The 23,399-nt window shown below is 40.5% G+C and overlaps 1 protein-coding gene across 2 annotated transcripts in view; it reads left to right on the top strand.

The window, feature by feature from the left end:
* Positions 1-23,399, top strand: part of GLIS3 (GLIS family zinc finger 3) — a 448,343-nt gene that overhangs the window by 379,610 nt on the left and 45,334 nt on the right. For both annotated transcript variants that reach the window (XM_012652892.1, XM_012652893.1), the window contains exon 7: positions 6,240-6,384. In XM_012652892.1, the coding sequence (XP_012508346.1) occupies positions 6,240-6,384 (145 nt within the window). The remainder of the gene's footprint in view (positions 1-6,239; positions 6,385-23,399) is intronic.

Raw genomic sequence — 23,399 nt, 5'->3', positions numbered from 1 at the left:
TATTCACACACCAGTAGAGAGTGTAACTTCCTTCGATAAAGAATTGTGGCTCGTTCTTACAAATCCATTTGGCAGTTAGTGACTAAATGATATACCACAATGCTACTCGGGTACTGAGGGGTTTTAAAACTTTTAAGAGTCAGTCAGCCCAATCCTCATGGATTGGGTCAAGATCATCTCAGCTCAGGGTCAAAACGTCACCACTACAGTACTCCCATCCTGAGAACCAGGGCTGATCATCGAGGGAACAGAGATGATGCCCTGGGTCCACCGTGCCTGTGTTTAGGATGCTGGAGATAAGGAATGACTAGTTCTGTGCTTTATGCAGACACTCACGATACTGGGCCAGGACGAAGTCGGGACAAACCTGCAGGGGAAGGTGCAGTGAAAACCAAGCAGAGCGTCCTGTTCAGTTTTACTGCTTCAATCTCTACTCCAACAAAGACTGCTTTCCCTAAAGGGAGTGGTGTCCAGATACACATGTTGGTGACAAGGTATGCTGGGGACCTTTCCAGAGAACCTGGCTGCCCTTCGTTCTTTCCTTCCTAGCCCAAGCTCTGAATGATAGGCTCCTGGCGATCAGAGGAAGGGAAAGTGTGTGAGCCTGTTGGTGTGGTGCGGTCGGGGGAAGGAGAAAGTTGGGGGTGAATTATTTCTTGAGCCAGGGTAACGTAAAGCCTAAGAGCCTGACTTTGGATTCTGACACGCTCAAATCTGAATCTGCCATTTACTAGCTGTGTAATTCTATTAATAACGTTCTCATCTCTCCCACGGAAATCACAGTAGTGTGGACCTCATAGAGTTGCTGCGAGGCACACAGTATCGAGCACGTTGTAGGGATTCAGTATCTATTTATTGAGTTGAAATGCGGTCTTTAAAAGTGTGTCATGTTCATTGTACACATCCAGCCCTCTTCTGTGCGATTCATCTGTGGGATGCTCTTTCCTTCTTGACCCAAAACATCATCGTATGGTAGTGGTTTTAAAGTATGTTGTAATAGTATCTGTATAAGTTAGGGTTCTCCAGAAAACAGAACCGGTAGGAGATACTGTATATATTTGTAAGATATATGTGTGTGGAGAGAGAGAGAGACTGATTTCGAGAAATTGGCTTATTGTGGGGGCAGGCAAGTCAGAAATTTGTGGGGCAGGCTGGCAGGCTGGAAACTCTTAGGCAGGAACTGTTGCTGCAGTCCCAGAGGCAGAATTTCTACCTTTTTAGTGAAACCTTAGGTTTTTTTGCTTTCAAGGCCTTTTGCGGATTGCATGAGGCCCACCCAGGTTGTAGGAATGATCTGCTGTATTTAAAGTCAACTGACTGTGGATGTGAACCCCATCTACAGAATTCCTTCACAGCAACACCTAGCTTGATTGAATAACTGGGTTCCTAAAGCCTAGCCAAGTTGACACATGAAACTAACCACCACAGTATCCAGACCTCACTGATCATGATCTCAAAGAAGGGGAAAAAACATGCCTATGAGACTGTGGATATAAATAGCGGATGAGATGAGTCTCCCAGGAAGCAAGTGGTAGAGACCCTGCAAGGGTTTCCTACTGCACTAAGACTAAAAACCAAAGTCCTTGTTGAGGTCTGTAAGGTCCTGTGTGACCTGGCCCTGTCCCCACTCCACCCACAGACTTCATTTCCCACTTCTCTCTCCACAGTATCCCACTTCAGCCATGCTGGCCTCCTTGTAGTTCCCTCCTTCCGGAACTTTCTTCCCCTGGATATTCACTTAGCTAATTTCTCCAACTCCTTCAAGTCTTTGCTCAAATAGCTCTTTTCAAGGAGGCCAGAATTCTCCCCCTCACTCCCAATCTCACCTACCCTTCTCTTTGTTTTCTTTTTTCCATTGCACTTACCACCTTTGCTACAATTTATTTATTTTAGTTTGTTTATTGTCTCCTCTCTCTAGAATGTAAATGCCTCTGAGAGAATCCTTGTTTTGATGGCTGTTGTATTTCATGCCTCTAGCACAGCACCTGGGACATAGTTGAGGCCCAAGAACTGTTTGTTCAGGGAATGGATGAGAAGGAGAAAGCAGGGCGGTGCTGCTCTGGAACTAATGGCATGGTGAGGGCAGCTCATTTGAGTGATCGCAGGGCACCGTTCACGTAGACTACAACATGAGGGAAGGTCCCTGTGTCATGCAACACAGCAGTCCTTTAAGATAGATGAATTAATGATCAGTGGGTCCAAATTCCACTTCTTCCTGCAAAGAGCAGTAAGGATTTCATAAAGGACAAGTCCTTTGCTGTCCCCTAAGGGCAGGTATTAAACTAGATTGACTTTTTTTTTTAACCATTTTTATCCTTCTGAAAGAAAATACGTGCCCAAATTATTTTCAAGAAGTGATCCTCATTTACCATCTATTATTATAAGATCTGAAGAAAGACAGTCGGAGGTATACTTAGGGAATTTAAGAATCTCCTCTATGATAACCCTTTAGTATTTAATTAGTGCCACAGGAGATGACACTAAACTTTTAAGGTCCAGATATCCCAAGGAGGCTTCTTACAAGATATTTTATGATGACAAGATACAAAACATGACACATTCACCCCTACACAGGTTTAAACTTACTTTCCCAGTGTCTCCCAAGTCTAATGACCTGCAAACATTCCTAGCATTTGTCCTTATCTTCTCCTCCCAGTGGCCTTTCCTGATACCTACTAATTAAAGGCCTAAAATGTCTGTTTCAGAAAGATTTTTATTAGCAACAACTAATCAAAGAAGATAAGATGGTAAGATTTCAGTTCCTACATTAAAAAATACTAGGTTTTTATAATACCCTGTTTCCACAATTCCTTTCCTCTTTCCATAGCCAGAAAAATCTTAGTTCTCATCAAAATTCTTAGAGGCCAGTGATTCTGAAAATGTGGGATCCCCAGACCAACAGCATCATTACCACCGGGGGACTTAGAGGTGCACTGCAGACCTACTGAACCGGCAGCTCTGGCTGGAGCCCTCAGGTGCATGCCCAGGTTTGAGAACCGCAGTTAGAGACCCTTCCCACCATTGAAAAATGTCCCTCTATCTTCTTTATGTCTCTCTAGCAGCTAAGAAGATGTTAAAATATGCATTATGTAATTGTTTTATGTGAATAGTTGGGCCTCTTCTTGCAAATATAAAATTGTATTTTATTGAAAGACACCCCTCCCAGAAGATTCTTCTTGGACATCCTGCCTCACCCATTAGATAATTTCTATACTACAAAATGTTTAAAAACCTTAAATGATCTGGAAGGCCTTTTCCTGGTCTAATGATCTGGGAGGGATACTAAACTTAACATATCATTACTACATTTCTATGCATATGGTCCTCCTTTGGAAATTTTGCATAAGGTCAAAATTTAGGCTTGTCCAATTTAAGAAGTGCTTTCTAGAACCATGTCTAATCGCAGAGAAAACCAAATTAACTCTCACCACAAAGTCGTATGGAATCACACTCTTGGAAAACATGAATACTTATTAAAGCCTAAGGAAGAATTGTTTGCCTTTGACGCCAGGAGTAACCATGGCCGTGAAATTTCTTGGAAATACCTCATTGGTACCGATAACTATAAAACCCTAGAGTAGGTGGTAATAGAAAGCAGAAAAGCATTCATGTCTGCCCTTGGTAGAACATGTGGACCCCAGATCATATTTTAATGATGGAAGATAAATTAGAAGTGATCACCAGAACTCATTCTAAGCCTTGATTTTTTTTCCAGTTTTTCCTATGCAGCATATATTAGGTTAGTACCAAAATAACAAACATACCTTCCGAAGGCCCTGAGAGGGTTATGTATTAACACAGACCATCTTGGTCAGAGATGCCAGTGTGCCAAAGCTGAGGAAATTATAATGAAAGTATGTCTCATTCGCTACATGTGTTAGATGCTCCTTCCCTCAGTCCATATTCTTGGACTAAGACCTGGACATATATTTGTCTCTTTATGAAGCTTTTGAGATCCAAGAAATACTATTCTTTAAATAGTAACTTACTGATATAGTGTGTGTGTGTGTGTGTGTGTGTGTGTGTTTCTCTCTGATCAGAATGTGGTCATAGTCATTGTCAGTAGTGTGCTGGGAATTTTTGACAACCAGCTCTCCAAATGGAAAAGCTCCAGTTTGTAGCATTTTCCAATTTCCATGGTGTAAATATTTTCATCATAACCAGTTTCAAGATATCAGACATCACTGCACAGAAAGTTTGGAGAAGAAGTATACAATTGGCACTCTCAGATCAGTACAAGCCAACTCTAGTACATCATTGGAAGATAGAAAATTCAGAAAGCAGAGGAAAGGATAAAAAAAGTGAAGGAAATAAATTCATAATATTTCTATTGAGAACAAAAATAAGTTTTAATACTGGATTATATTGCCTTCTGATATTTTGCGTATGTGTTTTTATGTAATTATTATCATTTTGTGTATACAATTTTGTGTTTTGCTTTTGTGTTTGTGAATATCATTTTAATGGTTGTATAACATTCCATCAAATTGATGTGAGATCAGTTGTTAGCTCTAAGTGTGGACATTTAAGACATTTAAATAACATTTCCGAATTTGGTATTCCTATAAATAATACTCTATATATCCTCGTGTGTGTGTGTGTCTAGGTATCAATCTTCCTTAACATTTCTGGCTGTTTCCTTAAGACAGGTTCTAGAATCAAAATATTTCAATGATGGATCTTGAAAAATTATTCCCAGATAACATCAACACTTGTACCAATATATGCTCCTACCAACAGTGTTTTAAGATTGCCTCCCTCATTATATCTTCACTACTAGTACTTCTTTTTTAAAGTTTTGGATAATTTGATAAGTGTAAAAAATAGTTTTAACATTGTACTTCTTTGCAAGTGTGCTGAACATTTTTCACGTTTAGTACCATTTCTCTGTCTCCTTTTAACAGTTTCCGTTCACGTCAAGGCTTTATCCAGCTTCTCCTCCCCACTCCCCTTACATCTCCGGTTTCATCCTTGGTGTCTCTTCCCCAGGCCCCAGGCTCGCCGTGCCCCAGCCTTGCTGCTCTTCGTGTCATCCAGGCACAGCGCAGGGCAGCAGGTTCTCCCCCACAGGTCTGCAGGGCTCATTCCTCACTTCCTTCAAGGCTTTTGACAAACGCCATCTCCAGGAGGCTTTCCCTGATCCCTTGTCTAAAGTTGCCACCTCTCATTCCTTACTCACTGTCTCCCTTCTCTCCATTAGTTTTCTCTATAGCATTTATCTCCATCTGATGTTTATATATTTTATTGTTCGTCATCTGCTTCCCCACCTAGAGTCTAAGCTCCATAAAGGCAGTCAGTATTTCTAGGGTCTAGAGGAGTGTGTGATACTCAGTAAGTATTCATTGAATGGGTAAGTACACTCTAGCCCTGTGTCTAAAGGTTTAGTGTTGTCTTTACAAAAACCACACCTCTCTAAATACCGAAGATGATAGCCATTTGTAATATTTGTAACAAATGTATCTCCATATTGTTTTTAAGGTATTATGTTTTTGTACAAGCACAAGGTTTTATGTCACTAAATCTTCTTTGATTTTTTTCTGTCAAATTACACTCACAAAATTCTTATTCATAAAGGTAGGAGATAACCTTTCACGTGCACGTTATTCTAACATTTTTATGGCTTGATTTTTTACACGTAGCTCAATATATAAAGAATTTATTATATGTGATAAATGAAAATCTGAATTATTTTCATATAACTTACTGTTGGGTTTTTGTTACTGTTAATGATATTGGTTTTTCCTCTAATCATGCTCCATAATATTTTAAAATTTAACTAGAGTATTTTCCTTTCATGTAAAATCTATAGGAGTCAAATCTCAATGGACTTTTCTTAATTATATCTGAGATATTTTCATGACAGTATATCTGTATTTTAAAAGCACTTTCAAATATAGACTAAATCCACTTGAGTTTGTTTTTGTTATCACTACAAGTTCTGATAAGATACAGAGCAAATAAAAGGAAATATAATAGGAAGTTGAGTTCCCAGAGGTGGAAATATCAAGCACTGAAGTCAAATCCGCCTCTAGCCATATTTTCCTGAAGCACCTGCCAGGTGTTACTGGATTGAAGAACTGACCCTTTTATTAATGCTCTGTGCCTTGCCCATACTTGCTGCTTGATAAATTTTTGTGGGTTGAATTGTATCAAACCGTAGGGCACGATGCATTTTTAGGAAAGTATGCCAAGGACTAGCTTACCTTATTGATCTCTCTTCTGTTCTCTCCTTCTCTTAGCTGCGGTCCAGCACAGAGCTCCATCCAGACCTGCTCACGGATTGCCTCACTGTGCAGCCTCTGCAGCCGGCCACTTCCCCCAGAGATGCTGCTGCAGAGGGGACTGTGGGATGCTCCCCCGGGCCCGGGCCTGACCTCTATCCAGGTAAAGACAGCCAAAGCAGAGCCAGCCACAGCTACCCTTCTTTAGGCCTTTCACCCTGGTTAAAGGGAATCCTCACGTGAACAAAAATTCTCCTATGATCGTCTGTATTTTGCTTTATTAATGGGCTGCAAATCGCTCTCCACCCCTTCTGATTCCTTAGCTGGGTTTGGCAACAGACTGTTTTTTCTCATAAAGAAACAAAGTAAAAAAATGCATTAGCTCTTTTAGTTCTGGACTTCTGCCAGAAGTTCAGTGCACCCAACCCTCTCCGGTACCTTCAATTTACTAACTTGATTTAGACTCAAAGGAAAGGTTTCCCCCTCAAGCAGGTAACACTCTACATGTGGATTTCTTAATGGAATAGTCATTGTCATCTTTGTCTTTTAAAAGGAAGCCCCAGGTCTCTGAGAAAATTTTCACATCAATAAACCAATTTGTAAAAATGTTCATTAATGTTTGCCAACCACTGGAGGAGGGGAGATGGGATGGCAGTCCCAGACCACCTTTCTTCTGCCTGGGTTTGAATAATAGATGACTTTGTATTTGGGAAATTACATGTATGTAGTAAAAAGTAAGAAAACTAAGAAAGGATTATTATGCAATGAGAAAGTTACTTTTACTTTCTCTTTCCTGGATTCTTATGCACTTTCTATAATGGTGATGTACTTATACAAATATAATTAATTATCATCCTTACATATGGAAAGCTCCTACTGTCATGCTATGAATATGAAAACAAAAGTTTCACCAGGTCTATATTTCTGACGATGGAAATTGTCTATTTTCTATGGGTTGCAAATCCCACTCTCACCCCCATCTGATTCCAGAGTCAGGTTTGTCAGCTAACTATTTTTTCTTTTGAAAAATGCTGATAAGCTATGGAGAATTAAGAATTTACAGATACATTACAGTGGAATAAGAAAAGACAGCTTGTATAACTTTTTAAACTTGATAGTTCTCAGCTGATCCAAATGCAAGGGTGAAAGGCATTAGGCAAATATTTCAAAAATGTCAGTCATCAAGATACCCTTAATGGTGGATGAGTGTCATTGGACCTTTACCAGTTGCTTTGGGTATTTATTGTTAGAGACAACATAGCCTCTGCTTTTTGAGACCCAGAGAGATGAGATTAAAACTTATTTGAATGGCTGACCAATCTTACAGAATTTTCAGATACAAATGTATATACATGTATGAGATATACCAATGTACACTGTTACCAACACATACAAACATGTTTTGTATTAAATATATATTTGAAAAAGCATGACTGGCTTTTGTTTGTATATGTCTGTTTGATTTGTCAGATACTTGATATATGAACATTTATTTCAGCACATGAAATTAACAATCAATTTAAAACAGCCTACAAAGCATTCCCCTTATTTCTTAAGTCCATAAATCTGTGATTTCACTGAAGACCTGAAACCCAACAGTTAAAGGCCAACGCTAACCAGAAATGATTGAGAAATGGCCCAGCACCCAATATAAATATTTTCTAGTGATGGATTAGTCTTGCTGCATTTAAACCTCTTGGAAATTGTTTTGTGAAGAAATGATACCTGTATCTATGGAAAACATTAGCACCTTTGCCGTATGTGGCATACAGCATGTGACTCATGTTCCAAATTGTCACATTCATTTTTTTGTGCGTGTTTGTATGTCTGGTAGTGTTTTTAAAGTTTTAGAGTTTTAAGCTTTGAACAATTTAGTTTGAAGTGGTTTTGTCATTCCCAATAGATATCCAGTTTTTGTTCATAACATTTTTGTATATTTGTTCCTCAAAAAGATTTTGAGCTCTTGGATTTGAACCTCCAGCTGTGGTGGGTGAACCACCATAGCAGGTGAGGAAGCCTAAGTTGCCACAGCCACCAGTAGAGCATCTTCAGGTTGAACCCCATTTTCTGTGACTCTGACAACACTTGAAACAGGCACAAGGCCATCTTGCTCAGCTTTGTTCCTGGAATTTTACTTCTCCAGATAGCTTATAACTGTGAAAGTTTATCCTCCCTACTTCTTTCCTTATCCCTCCTTCCCTTAGGTCCTATTTTACTTCCTAAGTTCCAGCCTTTTTTAAAAAATTAATTATGCCTTTTGTTTTGCTGGGTAGGCAACAAACCCAGAGGCAGAACCAGACAGAAGAAAAATTACAAAACAAAAATGATAAGCCTTCTGTTTAAAGTTCTAGCAAGGCAGTTGTCGAGTGTGCATGTTCACACCAGCTGCAGACTTGCCCTGCAGATCTATGGAAAGATGCCAAACTGTAAAAGATGCCAAAGGTGCAAAAGGAAACTTCATCAATTAGGTAAATGTAAGATCTGAAGTGTTGAGGCAATTTGACAAAGATTAAGACTTGGCTAAATGGCAAAAGTACTTGGAGTTATTCCCTTTACCTTCTGTTATACAATATCAAGAAAATATTTGTTTAATGATTGTCAAGCACTTATGCCTTTAAGTGCTAGTAAGTTAATTTATCACAGAAAACATTTTGATGGAAACCTGTCGAGTACGTATGGGTGTAGGGTAGGAAGCAGTTAAAATTGACATCAAACACCATGGTCTTTCAGAAGCCTTGACGATGTATGACTCATGGTCTGAAGACTTCATGGTTTTGCAATGGAAAATTTTAATGGCTAATAGATGATGATTTGCAAGATTCCAAGAGAAAGATAGTTTGCACAGCATTAAGGTGAAGAGGGAAGATGGCAGTTGTGACACATACAAATCTTATCTTGCAAGTCTCCTGAAATGTTGGCTTCCTTTATTGAAACAAATTTCTCAGGTTGGTAAGACAGAGCTTGATTAGAAAGGATTGCCCAAAAAGACTTTCATTTCTGTGGAAGAAAATAGCATCCCAGGTTAAAGCAGCCAAACATCACTTGAGGCCACACTGAGGATGATTTTAAATTGAGGTGTTTACTTGTCTACTATTCTGAAAATCCCAGGGCTCCCCAGGCCTGCTCCTGAGCTAACCTAAGAGCAGTGTTGTGATCTAATGGGAAGGCCGGGCAGCGATGAGCCAGCCTCAACGATGGTTTACTTAAATTTTCTGCCCTTTTCTTCAGAGGGTCTGTGCCCCAGATAGATAACACTGCAGAGCAGCCTGTAAAGTTAGGTGATTTACTGGATAATCTGAGAGAAACTGTTTCATAGCCAGTAGATGGAGGTGTGAATGCCACTTTCATGCCTTGCTACTTGTATAGATCTTCTGGTTTGCTCCTGTGATGAATGGGTGGAGCATGTAAGCCTGCAATTTAGGAAGGCCATGGACGGCCTGGACCAGTGCCTGGTCTTGGCAGGGGGTCCATTTACTAATAAAGATCGCTCTGTGAAAGATGATCTATCCTGTGAGTGATCACAGAAATTATGGCTCCCTCCAAACTGAAGCTGTGCTATGGAGTCAGTAAAACGTGACTTTAGCAAATGACCTAAGCCATGAAGACATCATGGGGGCCATTGTGGTTGAGAGGTTTGAGTCCCACAGAAGCCACCCATCAGGGAAGAGCTAACGGAGCTGGAGCAAAAGGAATCTGCGAGAATAAGGGAGTTTTATTGGTACAACTCCTATTGGATTATAAAATGAATGTATGTTTCGAGCTTACAAGTCCTGTTGAATTTTCAAAATTTAGAATGTAACCTCAGATTTTTCAGGAAAAGATAGGTGTTTTGTTCGGATATGGAAATGTAGAAGGAAAATGAAGACTTTTTTCTAGAGCAGGAATTTTTAAAGTCATGTGTTGTCATTTCCTTTGCTCCACCCTCATTACTGAGAGGTGAGGGCTTCTTTCTCACAATATCATTATTTTTTGTAATAAATAGCACCGTATTAAATCTATACAGGATTTAACATACTTCGTGAAATAGTTAATGTTTCATTTCAATGTACTTTTATGGTGTATGTTTTAGTACATTTTTCTGCATTCTTAAGTTGAGTATATTTGCTGCCGTGGGACAGCTTGCAGAGTTGTAAGTGTTAGAAATAATTTTCTATAAAAGTGCCTCATATAGTCTGTTCTCAAAAAGTGGTTGTTAATTTAGAGACTTTATTAGAGGGTTCTAAATTGACACACAAATTTCCCAGTAGGTTAAACTTTATAGGGGAGTTGTGAAGATTAAACAACATGATCTATATAAAAGTCTTTAGAAAGACAGAGCATTATAAAATGCATAGTTTTTACTTGCATTAACTTCAAAAGCACTGCTTTGCTTGGAATTCACAAAGGTGAAAAAGCAACAGAACAACTTGGAAATAGGTGGTGGACAGAAGAAGGTGGAGATTCAGGGTACAAAAGGGATTTAAAGGGAAACATTTGACAATAACCTCTTTGTGACATCTCTTTTGATGTTGCCTTGAACTGCTGTCAAAATCTTATGTTGTTTTTGTAACATCTCTTGCATCTGTGGTTTATCCACCAAGTTGGATTAGAGACTCAATGAGGGTAAAAGCGAGCCTCATACTTCTGTGTTGCAGGCACTGATAGCTTTAACCTGTCAACTTGAGCCCTCCCTCGTCCTCAGCCAATCCTTTAGTGGGCATCAGAGCACTTGGAAGGCTTGTGAACATACAGTTCGGTGTTCTTCCCTGTCCCCTGCGTCCCCTCCCTGAGTTTCTGATTCAGTAGGTCTGAGTAAGTCCCAAGAATTTTCATTTCTGCCAGGTGTGTCTAACAAGCTCCCAGGTGATACCAGGTGCTGCTGGTCCAGGGACCACATTTTGAAAACCATTGCTCTGGATGATAAAATGTGGGAATGTAACTTCTGGCAAAATATGATCTGAGTTTTGGCCAGGGCATTGGTAGACTAAGAATTGTACTGTAGTATGTATTTCTGTTTGTCACTACAGAGAGCCTATAGGCAGATATTTTATTTGTCACCCCACAGCAGTGTCATAGTGGCACTGCTTATATTTTGATTAAGAGTGAGATCTTATAACCACTCATCTAAAAAAAAAAATTAAAATTCCTATTCCCAGCCAGCACAGGGCACATTTGCATGTATGCAGCTAATGTTAATGCCTTTATGTGTTTGCAAGCTTGCTTAATTTGGTGCTTTAATTTTCCATATCCACTTATTCCCTTGTATTCGTGTTAGTTATTCACGCAAGATTAAGCTGAATTACTCAGTTTTATAATATGCACAAGTTTTTGCTGTAAAAATATTTTTGTGGGTGAGCAAAAACAATTCCATACCTCACTGAGGAGGAGTGGAAGTAGTGATGCTGGCCAACTGTAGCTTTATTCCTTTTGGGAAAAGTATTGATTATCTTTATACTATTATTTCTCCTTTTCCTCATTTAATATTATTTTCCCAGCACTCAAATGGAATATGAAAATAGAAGATTGGGTCTACTTTAAGATGTACCCCAAATCTTAAGGGACAGATGGATGGCAAGACAGTGAATTCAGCATAGAATTTCTGGAATGAGAAGCTAATACTTTTTGTAGTTAGGAGGTTATAGGTCAAACTTCTGAGTCCAGAGTTCTGACTTTCTGCTTCATCTGAATTTACCTTCCAAGGAAAGAAAGAAATAGGTAGTTATGCCTCTTTCATGTGAAGAATAAAGAAAAAAGAAACTGGACATTTTCAAGGTGTTTGTAGTCATAGTGAAAGTTCCTCTTTTACACTTGTGTGAGCACTAAAAATAAATGTTAAGAATGGCAAAAGACTCTAAATCGAAGGACATTAATGAATTAACTTGGAGATTGCTTGTCATATCTTACAGTAATAAGAGAGTATATTGCAGGCACCAAATAAAGGGAGCATTGTGGAATCTTACTCGTTCCCTGCAACCAGCAGCGCTGTCTCAGAAAACTGGCTTTTATAGTGTTTTCCTCAGTATTGTCAGAGACTGATCTGCCCCACTCAGGTGCCCTGGCCATGACTGGAACCATCCATAGTTCTGCCTTAACAGCAAGCATTGATCGATTCATCGCAAGTTACAGCTGCCTCCCTGGAGTCTTAGTTTTCCTACCTAAGTTTCAAGGCTGCTTTTGCCTTACTTCCAGGACCCCCTGTTTTCTGGTTGTGCCCAGAGCGAGCTCCTGGAACTCCAGCCCTGTTCTCTCTTAGGGAATTTAGCTGTTCATGTCTGCTCCTGCTCTGACTGTCCATGAGCTCTGGACTTCAAAGTTGAGTTTTACCCTAGAGTTTCAAACACCTAAGAACACCCTAAGATGTCAGGGGTTTATACGCTGCTCTGGAACCTTTTCCCTGAGGGTGTAGAAAAAGTTCTTATTTCCACCATCTGGGAATGAGCAGCTACAGAAAGTGAACTCTTCAGTGTTCAAAAGAAAAAGAGATAAATTCTCATCAATGTGCATAGGAATTTACTCCTCAAGCTGGTTTACAGGGATGCTTACCAAGCATTTCTGAGAAATGGATGTACTTCATTAAAAATGCAATGCATCAACTGCCCCAGAAGACTTTGTGATTAGGGAAGTAATGATCTAGGATCCATCGTTCTGAAGCACTGAGGAAGTTTGGGGTTATACCTATACAAAAGATAAAGATGGGCAGTATATTGTATTTTTTTCTTAAGTTATATTACTAACCCTGTTTTGTACAATTCTTCTGATCATCTGTGTAGCCAATCTACACTCAAATGTAACATTTATAAGTACAAATGTTATTAATAGTTCTTCCTCTAACTCAGATTTTCCTCTTACTGAGATTAATTGCTGGATTCAATGACATAAAGAGTTCTTAAAACATAGTAAGTGTTCAACATCTATTAGTTATAATTATTGTTGCTTTTATCCAAATACTAGAAAAATACATGTTATAGTTTTATAAAGCAGATAGGGAACAGGTGCCACAAATTACACACAACCCTCATTTATTTTTCCTTTCTGGAAATGAGAAGAAATGTAAATCTAAACAAATTGGGAATTTAATCAGTATCATTCAGTAGAAATGAAGAAAACTAAAATATATTTCTTTACATTTTGTTTTCCAGTATTTTGCCAGTAATTCACGTGAAATTTTTTAATTAAAGAAATCTACTGTAGGTCTCTAATGAAAAACACTGGAATAAGAAACCCATCACTTGGGTAGCAGTGCTCCCAAACTCACAAAGTCAAAATTGTGTTTTGATGGTTACTAGGGTTTGGGTTTTCAAACCCACTTGTGTTTTTTATTTTGTTTTGGTTTTGTTTTTTAGAAATGTGTGTGCTATGGTAGAAAGACAGTGGTTCCCAACCTTTTTGGCACCTGGGACCGGTTTCATGGAAGACAATTTTTCCATGGATGGGAGGGGGGGTGGAGGGAAGCGGGGATTGTAGAGCTCAGGCAGTGATGCGAGCGATGGGGAGCAGCAGCTGTAAATACACATGAAGCTTCCCTGGCTTGCTGGCTGCTCACCTCCTGCTATTGTGCGCACCCCACCTCCCCCACCCTGTTTCCTAAGTTTCATGGAAGACAATTTTTCCATGTATGGGGGTTTTTGGGGTGGGTGGCAGAGCTCTGCAGTCTGGTTCCTAACAGGCCACAGACTGGGGTTTGGGGACCTCAGAGAAAGAACATGGAGCTAGATTTAAACTCCAATCCTGGCTGTCCACCTCCTAGATGTTCAGTTTGGGGAAGTTACTTTTCCTTTTCTATAAAATAGTGGTAATACTGCTGACTCCATAGCACTGTTGCGAGAATTAAATGAGATAGCACAGGAGTTCAGTACACTCCCTGGCAACTGGGAGATACTCAACCCGTGTTCCTTCCTTTCCTTCCTTCCTCTTTGCTTAAAAGCTTAAAGAATTACTTGTGAACTAAGTTGATATCTGCGACAGGGAGTAGGACCCATTCCTTTTATACTGAGTGCTACTTCTTGGGGTTCAGTAATAGATGTCCTAAGATAAACAGTTCCTTCCAAGAAGAATTCAAATCAAGGTGAGGACTTGGAACCTCCATATTCTAAGAACCATTTTCAGATCTGTAAATTAGACCTTTTTTTTTCTATTGCCATGAAGAATAGAGGTGTGCTTAGACTGCTTATACAGAGCACCAGTGTGCCTGCTTGAAAAATGAATGTAATGAACAGTGAATTTGTGAAGGTGAAGCAGGTGGAGGAAAGAAATTGGATTGATGGCCTTGACCAATGCGATTTTACACAGTCATTGTTTTGGCTTTGCCTTGGTCCCTCCCGATGTTTTGTAAACAGACTCTCCCACGCCATGCCGTTTGTCTCAAAATATACTCCAAGGTGTCCAGAAAACTGTTCTTGACTATTTTCTTATCTCAAATTTAGTTTCCACATTTCAAAAATGGTTTCCTAGTATTTTCATGAGAGTTCTTAGTAGTTAACTTGCAACCGACATCTTATTACACCAAGGATTGGCAAACTATGCCCCAGAGCCTAAATCTGGCCCACCTCCTGCTTTCGTGTGGCCTGAGAACTAAGGCTGGTTTTGAGATTTTAAAATGTAAAAATGTAGAAAAGGTTACTAGCCTTTAGGTGAGAACATGTGTTTCAAGAATGTAGACATCGCCTCTTGCCTGCAAAGCCTAAAATCTTTACCGTCTGGCCCTTTACAAGAAGGGTTGCCGACCCCTGCTTTATACTTACATCTGGGACATTCATCAAAATGACTGAGTGACATCAAGGCAGCTGTAAAGTGAATTAATTAAAATTAATTAAAGAGGAGAATGTATTTATAAGATAGTTTAGGATCGTGCAATATGTACAGGTTTTGTCGATCCCCATATTTTATATTTGACAAATACTTTAGTAGTCTTCTAGCCCATGGGTTTTCAGAGATTTTATAAGGCCCAATATTTAAAACAGATAACAGCAGAGCTGTTACCATTGAAAGGATCTGGACCATTTGTACTGCCCAACACTCCTAGTCCTCCCTGCAGCATTCTGTAGAACCCCAAAAGTAGTGGCCCTCAAATGGAAGAATCACTAATTAAAGTCATCAGATTGCAGGAAGACATCTGCAGAGGCAACATGGACCATGATGGGAGGGTAAGTCATGAGTATTGTGACTTTTCTTTGGGAAGAGGTTGCCAGAGGACAGGAAGGGCTTGGTTCTAGTTATGATGAACCAAAGGCTGACAGATCACAGGGAGAGTCCTGGTTTTATTCTGCCCCAAGTTTGTTTTTCCTAAAAATAGAAGTATCTCAAACACTTGAATGTCAAGGATTATGATTTCTAAAATCTAAGTCTTTCATAGACATATAAATTAATGCCCAGGAGTAAAGCCAAAAATTGAAATATTGAACTCTAGGGTCCCATTTGGTTACATTCTAACAGGAATGATACTTGCTTCCTCAAAATACATTTTCTAACAGCAACAAGGTGGTTTGAAATTAATATGACTGAATGCTGATCCCTCCATTCCACAGGTAGAGAAGAGCCTTTAAATAAAAATTGCTTGAAAAAGGCTGTTATATGGGCATAAATTCATGATAGCATTTGAGTAATTTATCAACGTCTATCTTGAGAGTAAACTGGAAAGTAGCACTAAGTGCCTGAAGGCAAAATGGAAGAGTGTGGTCAGAGTGTGAAAAAAGGAGGAAAAGGGGTTCTCTGGAGTTACAACAAAGCCAACTTCATCCTACCCAGTTTTGCCTGGAAGCTGGTGATAATTGAAGACTTTGCTTCCTTACTATCCATAATTCCCCCAAAAGGGCTGCTGTTACTCCATTTTACAGATCTAGGAAAAGGAGAGGTTCCCCTGAGAGAGTTCAGAGTTGATAGTTCAGCCCTTGATTTTGGCTGGAATAATACTGCATCAAAAATTGGATTGGCTTTCTGTGCTAAAAATCTGTTTCCACGGAGCCTTCGCTGTGAAGTGTTTTCTGAAGTCATGTGAAGGTAGAGGGGTGGGATCGTCCCAGCAGGCTCTGTAAGAGAGGACACCTCTTTCGTGGTCTATATGGTACAGGTAGGAGATAGTTAAGGGATGAATAATGAGGAATTAGAGAACACAATATTTTTTACTAAAATTGTTTGTGTGTGTGTGTGTGTGTGTGTGTGTGTGTGTGGCCAAGTCGGACTTTATTTCCAAAGAAAGAGATGAGGAGCCTTCCCGTAAGAGGAAAAGTAGTTGACCATGGCTGCTTCCCACTCTGCCCAAAAAAGGGCTTGATATAACAAAAACCGGGAGGAAATGATGGATTTCCTGCAGGGGAGTCTGAATCTTTGGCTTGTTCATATTATTTTACTGACTTTCTGTGTAAAGACCTCTTTGAGGGTGAGTAGGTAGGTCGGGAGGAGGAGGGAGGAAAGATAAGGAATGAGGTTTGAGGTTAGATATGCCATGCGTTGTCTGGAAAGATCCAAGAGAGCTACATGAAATGTTGCTCCCAGAGAAGCTGAGAAAGCTGCCAGATGATGCCATTCTACTTGTAACAAAATGTCTTTGTCTGAAATGCAGATGTTTCAGGAGCTTTTCCTAACCTGAAGTTAATTACACCTGGTATTTCAGAATGTTTGATGGTAACCGTTGGCATTTATGTGGATAACATCAGCTATTATCTTCTAGTCGTATCGCAGTGTATTTCAGAAAGGCATGTAAGCATGTATCCTCTTCCAAACCCTAATAACTTCTTCCCTAGGTATAAATCCAAGCTGCATGAAGTGGAAATGTAATTGGGTAGCCTACACAGAAGTTTGGAGCTCATGGGAGAATATTTATTTGTAAGAGAATCTGAATATTCATGTAACTGTCCAGACATCAGTAAATTCTCATTTTAGCTTATTTATTTCTGTTCCCCGGTGAACAGCAGCACTCTTAAGCTCAAAGTTAATAGGCATGTTCTTCAGAGTTGTGCCCTCGCTTACCTTAATAGAATGTCTCCCTAACACATTTGTTTATCCGTTGCCAGGTACCTCTCCCATCAGGTGACATGAGTATGTTTTCTTTGTCTGCGTGCACGGGAGACAGTTGCCATTGTTTGCCATCAATTAGCTTGGGGTAGCATGTCAAGGATGTACGGGTGGTGTCATTTTAGTCTGACAGCCACCCGATCCAGTTGAGAAGGGATTGTTTCATTATCCTCTTATCAGGGCTGCTGGATAATGATACTCTACACTGCAACGTGGGGAAAAAAAGAAAAAAACAAGCAGAAAGAATAGATTTTTAGGATTGGCAATATTAAAATTATTCATGCTGCAAGGAGCAGGGAAAGATTATAGAGATGACTGTGCAGACCCTTGAGAAGCTACTTTTTCCTAATAACAGGTGGAACGTGGAAGGATGCTCTTTCTGATAGGGAGAGAGGGAGAAGGGCAAAATTCCCAGACGTTAGGAGGAAAGAAAAAGAAAACTAGCCCTTTCTACTCATAGGCAACAAGGCAAAGATTAGCTGAGGCATCTCTCCCATTCTCCAATTAAGCTCAGTGTCAAATGCAGCCTTCTAAGTGACGCTGATGGGGCGGGGTGGGGGGGGGTACCTTGCTAGAAAACTCTTTCTCGTTTGTGAATTTAGGTCGGGAGAGCATTCTCCATTGAAGGACAGCACAATTAAATTGTTTCAAGGTGAAATGCAAAGAACTGCAGGTGTTGGGGCCTAAATTTTCACTATTAGGACCCAAAACTCCTGTCACCTTCAATCTTGGTCATTTTCTTCAGAATGCCTGAAGGGAAGTCTTTCTTGAATTCTGAAAATTAACCAAGGCTGGATCTTTATACTCGTAGAGAAACAAACAAAAAGAAGTGCTGAAAATGTAAAAATACTTCAAAATAAACTAAGCTTCAAGAGGGACAATTGTGTTGACATTTTAGTAACAGCCCATTTTCGCTCCTTAACGAAGTGTAGTCATGCACGAAAATGACTTGTTATCTTTTAAACTGAAATGTATTATGGGTTGTAACTCAAAGGTGTGTATAACTTGTGCAAAATAAAGTACATTTTAGCCTGATGAGGATTCTTTCACAGGCCCTGAACACTTTATAGCGGCTCATGTAAAAAATTGAACAATAAAAAGCTTATTGAGTATAATGTATAAACTCCTCTGCGTTTTTAAATAACTCTAGTTTACAGTTTATATTTATATGCATTCTCCCATCTGTAGTTTAGATTGGAAACCATACTTTTTTGGCAATTTACCATTTTGGAGCAACATATGCCTTTGTCTTTCCCTAATCCTATTAATAATGGTAATAATTATAATAATATAAATAGCCAGATAATAGCAACAGTGGTTTATTGAGCCCTTAACTAGAGTTCGGGCACTATGCTAGGTGTTTTCTACACATTCTATAATCTTCTTCACAATCCTGTGAGGTAATATCCTTCTTTAAGATGAAGAAACCACATGCCTGTAGTCCCAGCTCCTCGGGAGGCTGAGGCAGAAGGATCACTTGAGCCCAGGAGTTTGAGGTTGCTGTGAGCTAGGCTGACGCCACGGCACTCACTTTAGCCCGGGCAAAAGAGTGAGACTTTGTCTCAAAAAAAAAAAAAAAAAAAAGATGAAGAAACCGAGACTTAGGTTAACCGGCTTGCCCAGGACACATTGCTAGTGATTGCTAAGGCTAAAATTCAAATCCAGGTCCACCTGACTCACCTCGTGTGCACTCCTTTCTGTGAATAACCACTCTGACACTGTCTCTCTACAGAGTGCCCAATTTCTGCTGAGGCCAACCGAGCCAAAATTTCCATTGTAGTTCAACCGTTCCCTGAACGCTTCCCAGGTCCAAATTCTCCTCTAGGAATAGAGACAGAGACAAGACTGGGCTCGCCATTTACATGGGTCTTCTCATTCCTTTTAATATCTCCATGAAAGCCAGTTTACTCTGATTTCATTGATTAGTTTACCTCTCTGTGCCTTGACCCTGGAAATATTGCTCAAGAGGTGAATGGTGAGCTCGCACCTCTTCCCATGTACGAGCCACCAAGCAATTAATGTCACATGTCAGGATCCCAACATTACTCTGGCACTCATAAGTGAATTCACAGTCCATGAATAAGATTGGTTCCCCTTTTCCTGTAAGAACAAGCCTAACAAGAGGGAGCAACGCCATAGCTGTTCAGCAACCGGAGTAGCTCCAGATGCAGATTTACAAAGCAGCTTAATGGCTGCAAATCTACACAGTAAACCTCCTCTTGGTGCATTGCTGACAGTTGGTGCCCTTTCGGCCCAGACCAGGGTGCTTGCATGTGGTAAAGGGTGTGTATAACTGATTGCTTGTGAATAACCCCTCCCTGCCTTCCTTCTTTTCGCACCAGTGGATCAATATGTCTCTGACAAGCATCTGAAATCTTTATTTGGGAAAAAAAAGCGCATTTTCCACCAGCTGTTTATTTTCCAAACCAAATAATTCAGTTAATCTCTTGCCCGAATTAATTTTCAGAGCTGTAAAATTTCTCTCATCAATGCTGAGTTGCTTTTGGGATGGGCAGAAACTGAAATGGGAATATCCTTTTTGCATTCTAACCTGCAGTTGGATGGTTACAGCCACTTGTGTGCATTGTGTGCGGTGGGGAAGGAGTGCCTATTGACTCTAAGAGGCCTTTGCAAACAGAGTGTTCAGGGCTTCCCATACAGTACCAACACTCTTATGCCTTTATTGAATGAGAGGCAATATAGGCTGGTGGTTAGGGTCATGTGACCTGAAATCAGACTTCCTGGATTGAAATTCTTGCTCCACTACTTAACCACCATGTGACCTACGCCAGGTAACTTAACCAGGAAGCAGATTGGGCCTCAAGTTCCTCATCAGTCAGCTGGGGAAATGTTTATGAAGTATTTGGCACATAAATAAGTACTCAATAAATCTTAGTTCCGAGGTGTGAGACAGCAAGAAGATGAAACGCAGCTGAGATACGGTCCAGTACCTACTACTCAAAGTGCAGTTTCCAGACCAGAAGCCTCAGCATCACCAGGGACTTTGGTTGTTTGTTAGAAGTTCAGAATGTCAGCACCCTCTGCCTCCAAGACCTGGGAATCATAATCTATATTTTACCTTGTTGATTTGTTTGCACATTAGAGTTTGAGAAGCAGGGCTCTAGCTGCTCTCATAGTTTTGAACAGGGGTGCATATTGGCTGTTTTTAATATACCTTAGTCTGACAAGGCAGGTCTTCATCCTTGCCCTCTAAAATGATGACAACACAGTCACCAAGCAATGCCTCTGGTGGCTTTCCCCTGCTCTGGTGATGGGCCTGGGACAAGTAGTCATTATTTGGGGATGCTACTACCCTCCTTGTCTCCCTCTGTTTACACTGTGCATACATCACAGCTGACGTAACCCCAAGGGTGCCCTGTCCTTACCCATTAGAAATATAGATTAATAGTTTTCATTTGGACAAAGATAGCTGCCTATTAATCTGAATTAACCTGAGCTAGTTAAAGGTGCCAGCCTAGAATGTCCTAGTCCAGTAGCCAGTGAAATGGCATCTGAGAACCACGTAGACCAACAGATGCTGCTTTGTTAAAATTATAAAGCCCAGCTGAGTCACCTCCACCTCCCTCTACCGGAGACAGGGTGTGGGACTTCAGTAAGCCAGGCCCCAAAGAAAGAGAAAGCCCAAAGCAGCAGGGAGGCAGGTTCCTGGTCCTCTGCTGAAGGCAGGGCTCACGTGTTCATCTCAAGGCCAGGCTTTTATTTCCTTGGGGAGTCCACTCATCTCTTAATCACAAAAGCAATAAGAATTTCCAATATGTTCCTCTGCCATGCCTAATCAGTTGTTCCAGCTGCCAGTCATCAGCCAAGTCTGGAAGTTCACTTAAAAGCTCTCTCCCAGCCTTGAAAGCAACAGTGACCCCTGAGTTGACACAGACAATGAAGGCCGCCCCCGTGGGCAGCCTGTGTGTGCTGGTTGATTTGATCACACAGTTTTGTTAATATTGCCAGGTATTCTGGAGGGATCAGTTCTCTTCTTTATGCTTTGATCGATAGGCCACATTGTGTGCCCCATTTGGTTGCGTTCAGAAAATCATTTTGAGTATGTTGGAAGGAAATTCTTCCTTTTGCAAATGACATTACAATTTTACTTTAACATGGAGATTTTCTTCCTGAGGTTAAAATCACTTGGCAAAGCCCGAACATTTGTCTGGAAGCATGTGTTGTGGTGGGCAGGTCTATGTGAAGTCAGCAGGTATTCAGATTGACGGCAGTAATAGAGCTTTGCACCTGCCTGATGCAAAGTAGGTGCTAAAACATTGTGTTTGAAAGGGATGAATGAATGAAATAATATTCCTAAACTATAGGAATTAAGATTGAATCCTGGATGTATGACTATGGTATGGTCAGAAATTCCTAGAAGACAGCGTAAGTGGGCGAAGCATTTCCTATGCCATAGTGACAATTTCTGAGAAATGTGGGTCTTTGCTAAAGGCCAAAGACAATGCTATTGAGGCCACAGCTGTCTGACTCCAGAGAGTTGTTCACCCTGTAGGAAGGGTATGGAATATTGGGATTGGATCACTGTTGGAAAGCCATGCTAGTGTCTGTTGTTACTTCCTCCAAATTTCTGGCCATTATCTTGGTCACAGGCAATATCTACAAAGAGCAGTCATGACTCAGACTCTGCATGCAAAGTGCTTTGTGTAGACACTGATTTGCAAGCTTCTCCTAGGTTGTAATCTCACCAGAAGAAAGATTTTCCTTTACTCCTCATCCCATTTGTTAGAAAACAGAGGCAAATCACAGGTCTCATTTGTAGAGATGTGATTTCCTACACCGTATGTAAGAAACTGTTCAGTATACTTTCCAAATCCAGGCTTTAAATTGAATCCTAAAGCCCTTCCTCTCTTATTGTCATGGGGCCCCATCAGGGGACCACTGCCTGTTTCTGTTCCCTTCACCAGCTATAGCAGAAGAGGGAAGGGCTGTGGACGTGTGTTTGACTGTTGGTCAGTCAGAGCTTGACTGTGTCCAGCACAGCTGGGAGCACGTTCCTGAGCCTTCAACCCCATACCAGAAACCTCATGGGACTCACTTCATATCCTCCCCACCACCTGTTTCTACTGGCCATTGTTGTGGCAACCAGCTGCACCAGGCACAGCTTGGCAGTGCCTCCCCATAACTGCACCATGTTCAATGCTCTTCTCTAGTATTTAGGTAAAACTAATGCATAGAGGTTTGTTCCTCTCACTAAATTGCAAGGGCAGAGATTCATGTGGTAGAGTGGCTAGCACATAATAAGCAATTAATACATTTTGAATTCAAAAAATAATGGTTGGATGATGGATGGATGGATGGATGGACAGACAAGGTGGACAGATGGATAGATTATTGATGGATGAATGATGGATGATTGTTCCTGTATGTTAAACGACATGAAGGAGAGCCCCTAAACAGGCCTAACTTTGAGTGAGTGACATGCTACAAACTATATAGATTTCCTAGCCTGTTTCATCACAGCAAATGCCAAATGTAGCTAACATACACCTCTGAGAAGCACCGCACTTTCTGTTGAACCATAGAGTAGAGTATAGAGTGTACACACCAAGTTTTCCTGTTGCCCATTGGGTTATACACACCAGGGTCGATGCTTCCCTTGTGATAAACACACGAAAATACATACAAAAATACCTCCAAGGGAAAATAAGTGATGGGTGCATTCAGCAACTACAACAAAATAAATAGGAAAGCTCACATTTCTACACTAAGGCAGAAAAAAAAAAAGTTAGCTGTGTTTTCACAGTGTCTCTGTGACCTCTTATTATTCCATTAAATTTTGGAATAGTGTATAAAACACCAAGCTCCATGCTGACAAACACCAGTATTGAAAACTACTGCCACAGTCAATCCAAACAGCCTTCTCCCCTGGGTAAAATTATTATTTGGAATACAAGCAGAATTGTGGTTCCCTGAGCAAGCTGAGCATAAATGAGGGTAGTGATTCATAAGGTGACTCTAGCGAGTTTGCAAATGTGCAACTTTTATGGAGGCTGACGCACACGACAGAAGCTCAGCATTGCCTTTCTGAGCTGGTAAGCATTTTCCGGCCTCACTACCTTTTTAGGACTTGGAGGGCTGTGGTGGATACAGGCTTCTGAGGACAAGAGTTAACCTGACAGAATGCTGATTTACCAGAAATAAACCCTTCAAATCAGATCACACCCCTGT

The sequence above is a fragment of the Propithecus coquereli genome, unplaced genomic scaffold (genome assembly GCF_000956105.1).
Source record: "Propithecus coquereli isolate 6110/MARCELLA unplaced genomic scaffold, Pcoq_1.0 Scaffold403, whole genome shotgun sequence".
In the NCBI taxonomy this organism is placed as follows: Eukaryota; Metazoa; Chordata; class Mammalia; order Primates; family Indriidae; genus Propithecus; species Propithecus coquereli.
The sequence above is the reverse complement of the archived record's forward strand: the minus strand, read 5'-3'. Positions and strand labels throughout refer to the sequence as shown.